Source organism: Embiotoca jacksoni, unplaced genomic scaffold (genome assembly GCF_022577435.1).
Source record: "Embiotoca jacksoni isolate LCO1_2020_lvr unplaced genomic scaffold, fEmbJac1.0.p SCAF_2, whole genome shotgun sequence".
Taxonomy (NCBI): domain Eukaryota; kingdom Metazoa; phylum Chordata; class Actinopteri; family Embiotocidae; genus Embiotoca; species Embiotoca jacksoni.
This window is the reverse complement of record NW_027185340.1, coordinates 23,862,176-23,873,550: the sequence shown is the minus strand read 5'-3', so window position 1 is coordinate 23,873,550 and position 11,375 is coordinate 23,862,176. Positions and strand designations below refer to the sequence as shown.

Sequence of the window (11,375 nt, the reverse complement as noted above, 5' to 3'; positions counted from 1 at the left end):
GGCCAAAAGCGTGGAAGAAGCTCTTAGAGTGAAACTGGTGTGCTGAACACAGCGATACGTCTGCCTCTGTACACGGCAGGGAAAGTAAAATGGTTACATGAATTGAATCAGGAAGCTTCGTGCCATCATGTGATGTATAATTTGATCGAGAATGGGCTGATGCCATTCATGATACAGCGACCGAAGTTTCTCTGATGCCTCTGAGGCCCAAAAGGGGCACTGACAGCTGGGAAATATGAAAAATCAAACTGTTTTTGAGAAACACAACACATGCAGTGATGAGGGCAGCGTGAAGATAAGCAGACAGGCTGCTGGAGGTCATGAAGACTTCGACATGCTGCAGGATCTTCCTTGTCTCCAGTCGGGCTCATTTCTTCTGACCTTGCTGTCTGTAGCCTGAAGCTGGCCTGAAGTCTCTCCCTCCGGCCACCTTCCACTGCACACGCTCTCTGCCGCTGTAGTCTCCACAAACAGGGTGCCGATAACACGTGAAACACGGCGGCCCGTCGCTCCTGCTTCAGATAAGAACCCTCCCGACGTGTGTCTGTCTGTGCAAACAGCAGCTCCATTCTCACAAATGGTGTGTACAAATATTTACATTTTATTTCTCCACAAAAGTATGCAGTCACAAAAACAAAAGGTTTTGAAAGTCACCACTGGATGTGTTACTACCACATTATACAGTATGCAGCACTGAGACAAAACCTAACCAGAAGCTTTGACAGACAGTGTCATTACAACAGTGGTCTCAACATGTGCAGAGTGCCGTTCATTTTTGGCAAGCTTTGGTAGAAAAGTACATTTTATAGGAATACAGGGATACAGGCAGGAGACGGTGAAGAGTTCAGACGTGAGTGGAGTAAAAGGAATCAAACATTTTGCAATCAGTAATCAATAGATTAACCCGGGATGGAACAATTTCATCCTTCGGTCAGCTTACTCTCTTTATTTGGAGCTTAATCTCACATCGTAAGGTCCTCATAAGTCAGCATAAATGTTCGCCTGGTGTTTCCAGACCAGCTTCATTCTGTGAATATATTAGTCTGGTCACGCTCCATAGGGAACAGTTTCCAGTCATCCTACATCCTACTGGGTGTTAGGGATGGGTCATTAAAATTCAATAGTCATTCAAATATAAACAAATTATTTGTATCCTTCGTTGTTTCCTGTGTTTTTTTTACTGGCCTGGAGGTAATGCACAGAGAAGCTGTCTGCCAGCCGCCACCAATCAACATGAGGAGAAGAAGGCGTGGCTGCCAGGCTCCAGAGCTTTGCTGGTAAACCTGTGTGTCGCTGTGAGATTAGATGCTGCGATGCGAACAGCAGAAACATGCAGAGACGACTACAACCGGCAACAAGTTCTGGGTGGAACTCCTTCAAAACATAAATGAAGCTGAGGTGCAGTGCGGATCATCAGTCAGCCACAGCTCTGCAGTCATTAGAGTGAAGCACAGAGCAGGCGATGATCAATACGCTGATCGATCATCGGCCAGATGAAGTGAGTCTGATGTTGGACGTGCAGAGAAAACAACAGCCATCATCTCAAAGATGAAGTTAAACACACGCGTCTCATCGGCTCTGTCGAAGGAGAGCGTTTGAGAAGTTGGAGGAACTTTGATTGAATAATAATTAGATGATGATCGAATAATACTTAAATAGTTCAGAGCGACTATCAAACAGTATTTTTGCTTGACATGCGCATCGTAGACTTCAAGTTCATTTGAAACTTTAACCTCCAACCAATCAGCAAAACCAAACGTTTGACCTTAACGTCGTCGCACTAAACCACACCCCCCTACTGGTCACTGATCGGTCCACCTTTCAGAGTGGCAGTGCAAACATGAAGTTAAACAGAGTTTCCAGACCAGGATCACAGTGAGGTAAACTGAAGCTGTGAGCAGGAGGCAGGCTAATGAGACGTTGGAGCGGCATCAGCTCCTGACGTGGTCCAAAACCCCGGAACAAAGTGAGCAAGGGGACCTGGAGATGCTTCGAAGGTCACGTATAAAGCACGCAGATTCAAACAATCATAGTTTCAAATGGTGAAAGATATTCAGCATCATTTTCAAATGACATCTTCAGACCATCAGTTCAAAACACAACGATCCTCAACTCATGATAGAAAACTATGAAAAGCAGCAAATTCTCATGAGTGTTTCATTTTTTGCCGCATAAAATTCATCAACTGAAATCTACTGAAGTTTTAAATGTATTGAAATATTAACATATTAAATGTGATGATTTTCTGTAAAATGACAAGTTGTTGCACCACTAATAAGAGCTGGATTCAAACTTGGTGAGCAACATGAATAAATTATTCTGTTTCTTCAGTCCCAGATTTGAGAAAATACAGACAGACACTCTAATATCTCTGGAATAAGAAGGACCACAGTGAGAAAACCTGAAGAGAGAGAAGATGCATAAATAAATATTACAGATTTGACACGTGGCGAGGCTACGGTAACAAGAATACCAGATCTAAAAATCTCTTCTCTTGAAAAAGTGTCTTTCTTGGCGTTCGATCCACAGTTCTTAACCAAAGAGTTGCTTTAAAAAAAAAAACACGCTGTGCTATAATACGAGTACAAAAATACAGAAGTGTGCAAGACGGGAGCTTTTAAAAAGAGTCTGTGTGAATACTGCGAGCTCCATCCAGCACTGTGTTGTTTGTGGGGTCAGTCGGGGACGTTCCCCCGGAGAGCCGAAGGCAACGCCGCAGGAGCAAAACAACAACATACAGCAGACAGCAGGAGCGGCGTTCAGAGGGAGCGGACAGCTGATGCGCAGCATTTCAAACTGCGAGCTGGAGTTCAGATGGCGTAGTCGTCCTGAGCGGCGGGGCTGAAGGCGGAGCTCCGCAGGGCGTCCAGGCAGTTGACCAGGATGAGCGTGCCGGTCAGGTGCTTCCAGCGTTTGGTGATGGGGCTCTTCATCTTGTCCAGGCCCATGTGCAGCTCCTGGATCACGTCCCTGTAGCTGTCGCCGATCTGAGCGGCCCACGTGACCAAGAAGTCGTAGGCCGGCTTCCACATGGCCTGCAGACAGAGAGGAAACACGTCCTGAGATCTGACTGAGGTGAACGCTGACTTTTTCTTTTTTTTATCATTTGTTAAAAAAAGGTGTCAAATGTGTTCACTCTGTAATATAGTGTTTATTTATACAACTATTAAGTCTAAATTGTGTTTAAAAAAAAAAAAAAAGGGGGAAACAAAAGGAAAAATGTTCTAGACGTTTCAATTGTGACAATGTGTCTGTGGCTCTGTCACCACTGTGGGGTTAAACTGGCTGCTTATGTTGCTGTGTTGACCATTACATGGTTCAGGGAGACTGTTCAAACATGTGGAGTCATTGGTTGCTGTGAGCAAATAACGAGGTTGGTTGGTTGGTTTGTGTCTCCGGAGAGTCGCCACCTTTAGTTTGACTGTCTGGTTCGTTGTGTGTTCGGGTTTTTGGGTGGATTGTGTGCGTGAAGGTTTTTTTCCTTACGTCAACATTGTGTAAGGTTGCTACCTCCAAACCTGCCTCAAATTCCTACTCTGTTTCCTTCCCAGTGACTCCCAGCTCTGACTGTGTTTGCTCGGGTCAAGTTCTTTTGATTTTTGATCCCTTTGATAGACGTAGCAGGGAGAAGGCTTCCAATAGCCAAGGGGCGACTACTTTATTGTCTTTAAAGCTTCTTGTTGGTTTCCCAACTAGCGACCCTTGTTTACTAGATTTGATGTTTTTGGAAACGTAGCACTACGTCTGCTTTGCTCCGATAAAATCAGAGCGATCTGCCTGGGGTGAACATGTTGCTCAGATCTTGCGTGAAGCAGCAACATTACAACCTGTAACTGCTGCTCTCCAAAATAAATCCACATGATGTAGGCGTTGCTGCTGAGAGCTCCAGGTGTTTCAGTCTCGGGGTGTACCACAAACCGTTTCACTCAGTGATATCATTATCATTTTTAATATGAGGACAAATGAATCAGACTTTCTGATGTAATGACGTCATATCTTTCCTGAGTGTAGCGGTATGATGTATGTCACGTGTGTAACTTCTCACAGCAGCAACAAACATGGCTGAGTGCGTCTCCACACTGAAGGGGTGCGTTCCAATAGTCCATGTTGTTTAGGAAGGTTCCTACTGAAAGTGAGTGAAATGACCAGGAAGTAAATAAGTGGCAGCCATATTAAGAGCAGTTTGAATTCTCTACATGCTGAGGAAAGGAGCTTCAAAGCTTCCTTTTTTTTTGTCTCCTTTAGCGTAGAATACACCGGACCATCCTTGATGCAAATGACAGGAGATAACGCCGTCCCACAATCCCTTGCGCCAACAACATTTAATGCGACGCATCACTTGGCCGTTGAGGAATACATGCAGCCTGCAGGAGTAGATTTGTAGGCTGAACATGTGATGCCGATCTTTCAATATTTGTTTTCATCTGGTAAATTAATCGGAATGCGTGTCAAATAATAAAAGTGGACAAGGAGGGTGAGCAACCTCCTCTGAAAAAACAAAACGCTTTACATGTTCCAGAGGAAGACTTTCTGAACATCAGGTCCACAAACTTTAAAGTGAACAGAAATGTCAGCTTGCTGCCTTCAGTTGCTGGAGGCGCACGCACGTCTTTTTGAACACTTCACACCTTTCACGTATGCTGAGCATCTTTCACCTTGTGGTCAAATTTCATAACTTTTACAAACTTCAATTTTACCGCAAGGTGAAAGATGCTCAGATCAATAACGTAAACTAACGACTAAACTGTAGAAAAAAGTATCCCAGTAACAACAAACATGTTCGTGTAGCCTGCTTTGAGTTGCTGTACAAATATCACATTAACAGAACTGTCGTTGTTTAGTGAATCGTAGATAAACTAATAAAAGGATTTTATCAGCTCCACACAGCAGATCTGAGTTGATGAAGAAGATCGATTTATTTCAGGCCTGTTACTGTGCTTTGTGGCTGTATGAGTAAGATGTCCATGTTTATACAGCCTGCATGAAACAACACGGTGAGAACACACGGGACCAAGTGTCCAAGAGGCTTTTTGTAGTTTATCTTCATAACAGTGTAGTTTCACCGCACAGATTACAGCATTAACATCCACCGTCGCATATTTACGTATCGTAAGTACGTGGAGTCGGATTCTCTGAACACCGCGGTTCTCGTTTCCTTATTAATTCCCCTTCTCATCTTTCCATGACCTCATGACGTTTTCCACTGGGGTCAAAGAATAGAGCTTAAGAAAGGACTTAGGAGGTCATTTATTTTACTATTCAACCGCACCCAAAGAGTTAGCTCCAAAATGGCGTCGACTTCAGCTTTGTGGAAGTGGTTTGGTTACAAAAGGTCACGGCACATTCACAAACATTATGAGAATCCTCTCGGACAGCTCCGAACTCTGAGCTCAGGAGTGATTCAGGAAACTCACAGTAACTCTGAGCAAGGAAGGGACAGCAAATGTCCTCTTCGTAAGGAGGTGTGGTCGACCCTGTTGCTAGGTGTTACCAACCGCCGACCTGTACCTGTCACCACCATATTTAGATGAACGAGGGAGGAGCGAGTGATAAATGACTCCACCTGATTGGGGAACCGAGGACACAACGTCTGATAGCCGAAACCTGACTGCAACGCAGGCCTGTCAATCAAACATATCATGCCCCCAAACATACTCTGGTTTTTGAGGCCTTATATCTAAAGATTGATGGGATGTTTTTCACCACCGGAATACAAGTAAGTAGTGACTTTAGCAAACAACACCATTATGACTTTGAATGGGAGTCTTTGGAGCCAACCCCTGGCGGCCCTCGTGGTAAAGCACTTTATGGGACTTCTGCAAGCTACATCTTTTATACACAGTCAGCGGGTATTATGAGTTATGCCTCCTTTTAAAAGGTGTGATTTATTGCACAGAATGGCCGGCGACAGTAGAAACGAGCTGCAGCCCAACATGAGGTTGTGAAAGCGCTGTCACTCTGTTGACTCTACTGATGGTAGACCGCGACAGACCCGAGTCATCACTGACGCTCCCAAATATCTTCATGCTGTGATCAATTTCATTTCTGTTGTGTGTTATGTTGAGTGGTAGATGTGAGATTAAATCTGTAGTGTTCAATTAACTCAGTTATTCACCGTTTGAAGAATATTTCTCCTACCTCTTGTTTTTCCACCATTTTCTTCCCTTAAGAAATTCTGAAACCTCTTAAAAATCCTCATCCTGCTCCGAACAGATTTTCAATTGAAGAGCTCTTGTGAGGGCTCAGATGTTTTGTGAATAACTTACCTTTACCAGAATCTACTCGTAACTTCCTAGTTTTTCATCACTAGAAGGAAGCTTTATAAATACCGTAATATGTTAGTTTTTAGTGAATATTTAAAGGCTATTACGTTCATGCTGCCATTTAAAACTATAAAACTTCAAATTTTTTTTTTTGCAATTGTTTGATTTTGAAACCTACAAAAAATATTGGTGAATGAATGGCACTCCCTCTGCATCCATGGCTGACTGCAAGGTACCCCCCCCCCCCCCCCCGCGGTGCTCCTCGGGCCCCACAGCTGCAGCAGGGTTAAATGCTGGGGTCAAATTCCTTTGTGTCTAACATATTGATCGTGTTTTGGTTTTGTTTGGCTTCTAAGCGCAGACAGTATACTTATTTCTGTTCAATCCAAATGGAAACGACATGTTTGCAGTTAAATGTGCTGTAAGTCCGGCGCACCTCACTGTCGACCACCCCGTTCTTGTCGCGGTGCGGCGCCTCGTAAGCGTCCATCTGCTGGCGTGAAACCTTGACGAGCCTCTCGGCCAGCTCCCTCCAGCGTCCGGCCACCTCCACGGCGGTGGTCAGGAGGACAAAGTCCATGACCAGTCTGGCAACGAGACCCTGACAGTCCATCTTCAACAGAGCCTGCGGAGAGAGGATGAGAGAGGACTTCAGACGGAGATAAGTAAATAAAAGGTACGGTTTGAAGTGACAGAGGCAAGAATAAATTCTGGACACATGCAGGGCCTGAAAAAACTTAGATATGAGCTCTGACTGGGAATTAGAGGGCACGGTAAGAGAGAGGACCCTGGTGAATAGTTAAAAAGGAGTCGAGTGAAGATGGAAACTGAGCAGAAGTCAGTAAAGTTTGACTAAAACCACCAACTACAAAGAGATGAATAAATGCACACCTACAGGTTTCATTCCACTGAGTTGATCCTGTCACATTTTCTACAGCCTGCCTTCAAATCCTCCCGCAAATCAAAGATTTGTGCATTTTTCACATGCTTTCTGCTGGAAGTGAAAGCCTCGTGTTGCTTCAACAGCAGATTTATGTCACGTATGAACCGAGGGGACGAACTTCAACCCTGATTCACATAGGAGGCACTGGAGAGATCCAGGAGAGACAGTGTTGTGTCCAACATGTCCCCACTCGACCCACTCAGTAATAAACAGTCCTTGTCCAGCGTTCTTCGTCGTTTCGGACAGCTGAACAACATCCTCGGGCACGGCTGCAAGCATGACAAAAGAATGAGGAAGAAAAATGCATCATGCCAAAGTGGCTCCTGTTTGTTTCGGTCTAACTGGTCTGGACAGGAGCCCAGCACTCCCATCAGCCCCTGCAACATCTCTGTCGCCGTCAATTCTGCCCAGAGGACTGGTGATTGTGGGAAAAGAAAACGCTGTGGAGACTCAGTCTGCTCCTACAGCAGAAAGAACCTGCAGCGCTTCAGACGGGGATTTGCAAAAACAAATGTGGCACATGCAAATTCAAGTGCGTTTGCATGGATATACATGTCTTCCTTCTTGTATCAGGAAGCGTTGATTTTTAATTGCCGTGAGCTTGAAGCTTCAGGTTCAGGAGCCAGTTGAACAAAAACAGTTTAATGTCAGCACGAAGCGGAACGTGAAGCTATCGTGATTCGATGGTGCCGTTAAATGAGTCCACCGTTTGAACAACTTATCAGCTTTCCAGTTTGTGCACCGATGCTAACAAGCTTACTGTTCGCTGTTAGTACACTAGCTGTGTGTCAATAATAAATCAGATATCGATTCTGGAATCAACACGGCGATTAAAGAATCTATACATGTTGAGCAGTTGTCAGAAATCAAGTTATACAAAGTGTTTTGTAAAGTAACAAGTTAAAACCCCAAATATAGGAAATATAAGATATTAAACAGGAAGTACTTTCAAGCCACGAGCAAGACGAAGCGTAAAACCTGACAATACGCCTACCTACGATCTTTACGTCAAAACTGAAGGTAACCATGAAACAAAGTCTGAAACCTTTAACAACCCTTTGAGGAAGCGAATTCCAGAAAAAATGGACTACTTCTAGAAATGTCTGGACTTTCACAGTCCGCTCATCTTCCAAAATGTTCCTTATTGTCTAAAATGATCCTCACTTTGAAAGAGTGTCCTAACTTTCTCAAAATGTTCTCCCCTTTTTACCCTCTTTCTGAAAACATACTCCAAAAATATTCTCCCCATTTACAACTTAACTTCCTCACAAAAGATAGAACTACAGACACACTGCTTCCTGACTTACAGACCGAAAAGAGCGAAGTTGGTCTTAGTTCCAGCTCGGCCTCAGTTTCAGGAATGTGTGGGACGACAGGATATGAAGGGGGAGGAGGAATGCAGATGCTGGGCTCCAGCAGCCTCGTTCACCCTGAGACAAGACAGCAGGAATGCTGAGCTGCCTCCACATCCAGGTAAAAAAAAACACAGTGAAGAGTTGTTAATAAATGAAGTTTGAAGTTTGGTTTTGACTTTGAGAGACGGACCACCGTAGTGTCACACAACGTTTGTTTGTTTCTGGGTCTTCATGGGTGCACAGAGGCGAAGAGGCTTTCTGCCAGACAAGCACCTGTTTCCTAGCGACATAACAACAGGAAATCCCCTGCTAAAATAAAGGAGATCACTTCCTGTCTCAACATGACTTTTAAGTCTGTCACAAGTGCTGCTGGGTAACAATATTAGTTTGTTTACAGAGTGGAGATATACAGTTGGACGTACAGTCGTGCAAATATTTTCATACTAAATACTAACAAAGTGTCTGTTGTGCTACAACATTGTTTATTTCATAAAGAAGGTTTCAATATAAATCTTTCATCAGCTGAGTTAAATACAGATGTTTTTAACAAACTACCATCATTTCCAGCATTGAGAATAAACTGAAACCACACTCTGGTTAGCCTGGCCGACTTTTGCTCACAGCTTCAGTCTTCGCTGTGATTATAGTCTGGAAATCCTGTTTGCGGACCAATCAGCGATCAGCGGGGGAGGAGGGGGTGGGGGTGATGACATTGGAGTAGTTCCAACAATGGCGGCGGTGGTGAGAGTTTTGGTGCACAAGATACGTCGTATTGTGGTCAATGGCGACTGAGTAAAGGATGCTCCGATAGTTGTAACCCGAGTTTAACACCCATTAGGATGCAACATCCTCCGTGGAGAATGGACAGACCTTTATATTCACACAGTGCATACTTGGCTAAGAGATGGTGGCTCAGATGAAACTTCATGAAAGCACAACGTGTATTCAATTTCGTTTAATGTTATCATAGTATTTGTATCACGACTGCGTGAGGGAAGGAAGGATGAAGCGGTCGGTTGACAGGTGGAACGTTGCAGCGTCAGCAGTAAAGCAGGCGTTGCACCAGACTGCTCTGGAAAACAGGGAACTGAGCTGGAAGTCAAAGCCTTCGATTTACCAGGCAGACGGTCTGCGTTGCAACTCTGTCATGTGCTCATGAACTTTGGGTCGCGACTGAAAGAATGAGATCGCTGTAACAAGTGTCCTTCGTAGGGTGGCCAGGAGCTCCGACATCCAGTACACCGCTTCTCCTTCACGTCAGAAGATGGTTGGAGCATCTCATTAAGATTCAACCTTCTCCACTGGCGGGTTTCGTAGGAGACCCGGGCCGAAACCCCCAGAAACACGCAGGAGGATTTATATTTCTCGTAAGGCCTGGGAATTCCTCAGGATCCTCCAGGAGGAGCTGGGGAACGAGATGCTGCTCTCGCATCCTCGGACAAGAGGGAAAACATGGATGGATTGGAATTAGATGAAGCAGTGGACTTCTGCTTGATGAGAATCAGAAGTCTAAGTAAATGTTCAGCCTCTATAAGTGTATGATTAAACTGTTTGAATTGTCGTGAGTTTATTTCTCACTGTCTGTTCTTTCAAGAAGACATTGTGAAGCTGCCCTTTGGTCTTTTTCTGGAGCGCCTTTTTGGTCGGAAACATTCTGACTGCTGTAAATTTTTGATGATGAGTTGTAAAGTATTTATCGCTGAACGTCGTGCCCTGCGGGTCTGAGTCTCATTTCAAACTAATAATTGCGCTGCAGCAGACAGAACTGGGTACGCTATCATTAATGCAACTTCAACAGCTTCTACGCAGCGCGACGATACTCTGAGACTGTGGAGGCATTAAATGCTGTGCTGTGTTTTTCCAAAATGTCAGCTGGTCTATGTGTTATGGGACTCTCTGAGTGTGTGTGTGTGTGTGTGTGTGTGTGTGTGTGTGTGTGTGTGTGTGTGTGTGTGTGTGTGTGTGTCTTCGTTAAATGCCACCGAGTTTGTTTCACCAGCTCAGCAATCAGCGGTGAAGCCCTGCAGTTCCCCACGCTGCATAAATCATCTGCCTGTCAAAACGAGAAGAAAATTCCTGCAGACATATTTTCAGAGATAACGTTGATGTGGAAACGAACGAAGCGGGTGGTTCAATCATGTCTGTCGCTGCACACCAAAAAACACACACACACACACACACACACACACACACACACACACACACACACACACACACACACACACAGTGCCTGTGCATTCACATTCATAGAAAACAGCCAAACTGAGCCCTTGGTTTGACCGGCAGTGAGGCTGTTGATAAATGACTTGTTTCTTCCGTCATCCTGTTTCTGTTTTTTCCTTCAGCTCCACAACTGACACTCAATCTCTCCACTTCAATCTCCTCTTTATTATTTTTTCTATCCCATCTTCATTTTCCATCTGGCTTCCTCCACCTTTGCCATTTGCAGCCTCTGTACTCTATCTTAGCCGCGCGGGGTCTTTGCCATTTCCCACATTTTTGCGTTAAACGTTCTTTCTGTTCTCTCTGCCGGTTTGGGAGCAGCGATCTCGAAACCCGAAACCGATTACAGGCCGCGGCTGACGGTTTTGACCCGACACGTGAACTCTGCTCATTTTTCACAAACTGACTCTGAAATAACTCCCAACTCTCCTGAGACCAAGCAATCTGATATTCAGTCGATTATCCCAAAAGCAGCAGCTCGCCACACCCAACCACTGAAGAGGGGAGAAGAGGAAGTGAACGGGGGGAAGAAAAGAGGAAGGAGGCCAGAAATGTTAAAAATTAAAAAAATGTAATCTGTGGACAAAAATG

The 11,375-nt window shown here is 44.6% G+C and overlaps 1 protein-coding gene across 2 annotated transcripts in view; it reads right to left on the bottom strand.

Moving 5' to 3' along the window:
- Positions 1-580: 580 nt before the first annotated feature.
- Positions 581-11,375, bottom strand: part of LOC138201546 (SH3 domain-binding protein 4) — a 43,677-nt gene continuing 32,882 nt past the window's right edge. For both annotated transcript variants that reach the window (XM_069155139.1, XM_069155140.1), the window contains exons 4-5: positions 6,700-6,888; positions 581-3,035 (exon numbers count right to left, since the gene is read on the bottom strand). In XM_069155139.1, coding sequence (XP_069011240.1) covers positions 2,811-3,035; positions 6,700-6,888 — 414 coding nt within the window. In that variant the 3' untranslated portion in view covers positions 581-2,810. The remainder of the gene's footprint in view (positions 3,036-6,699; positions 6,889-11,375) is intronic.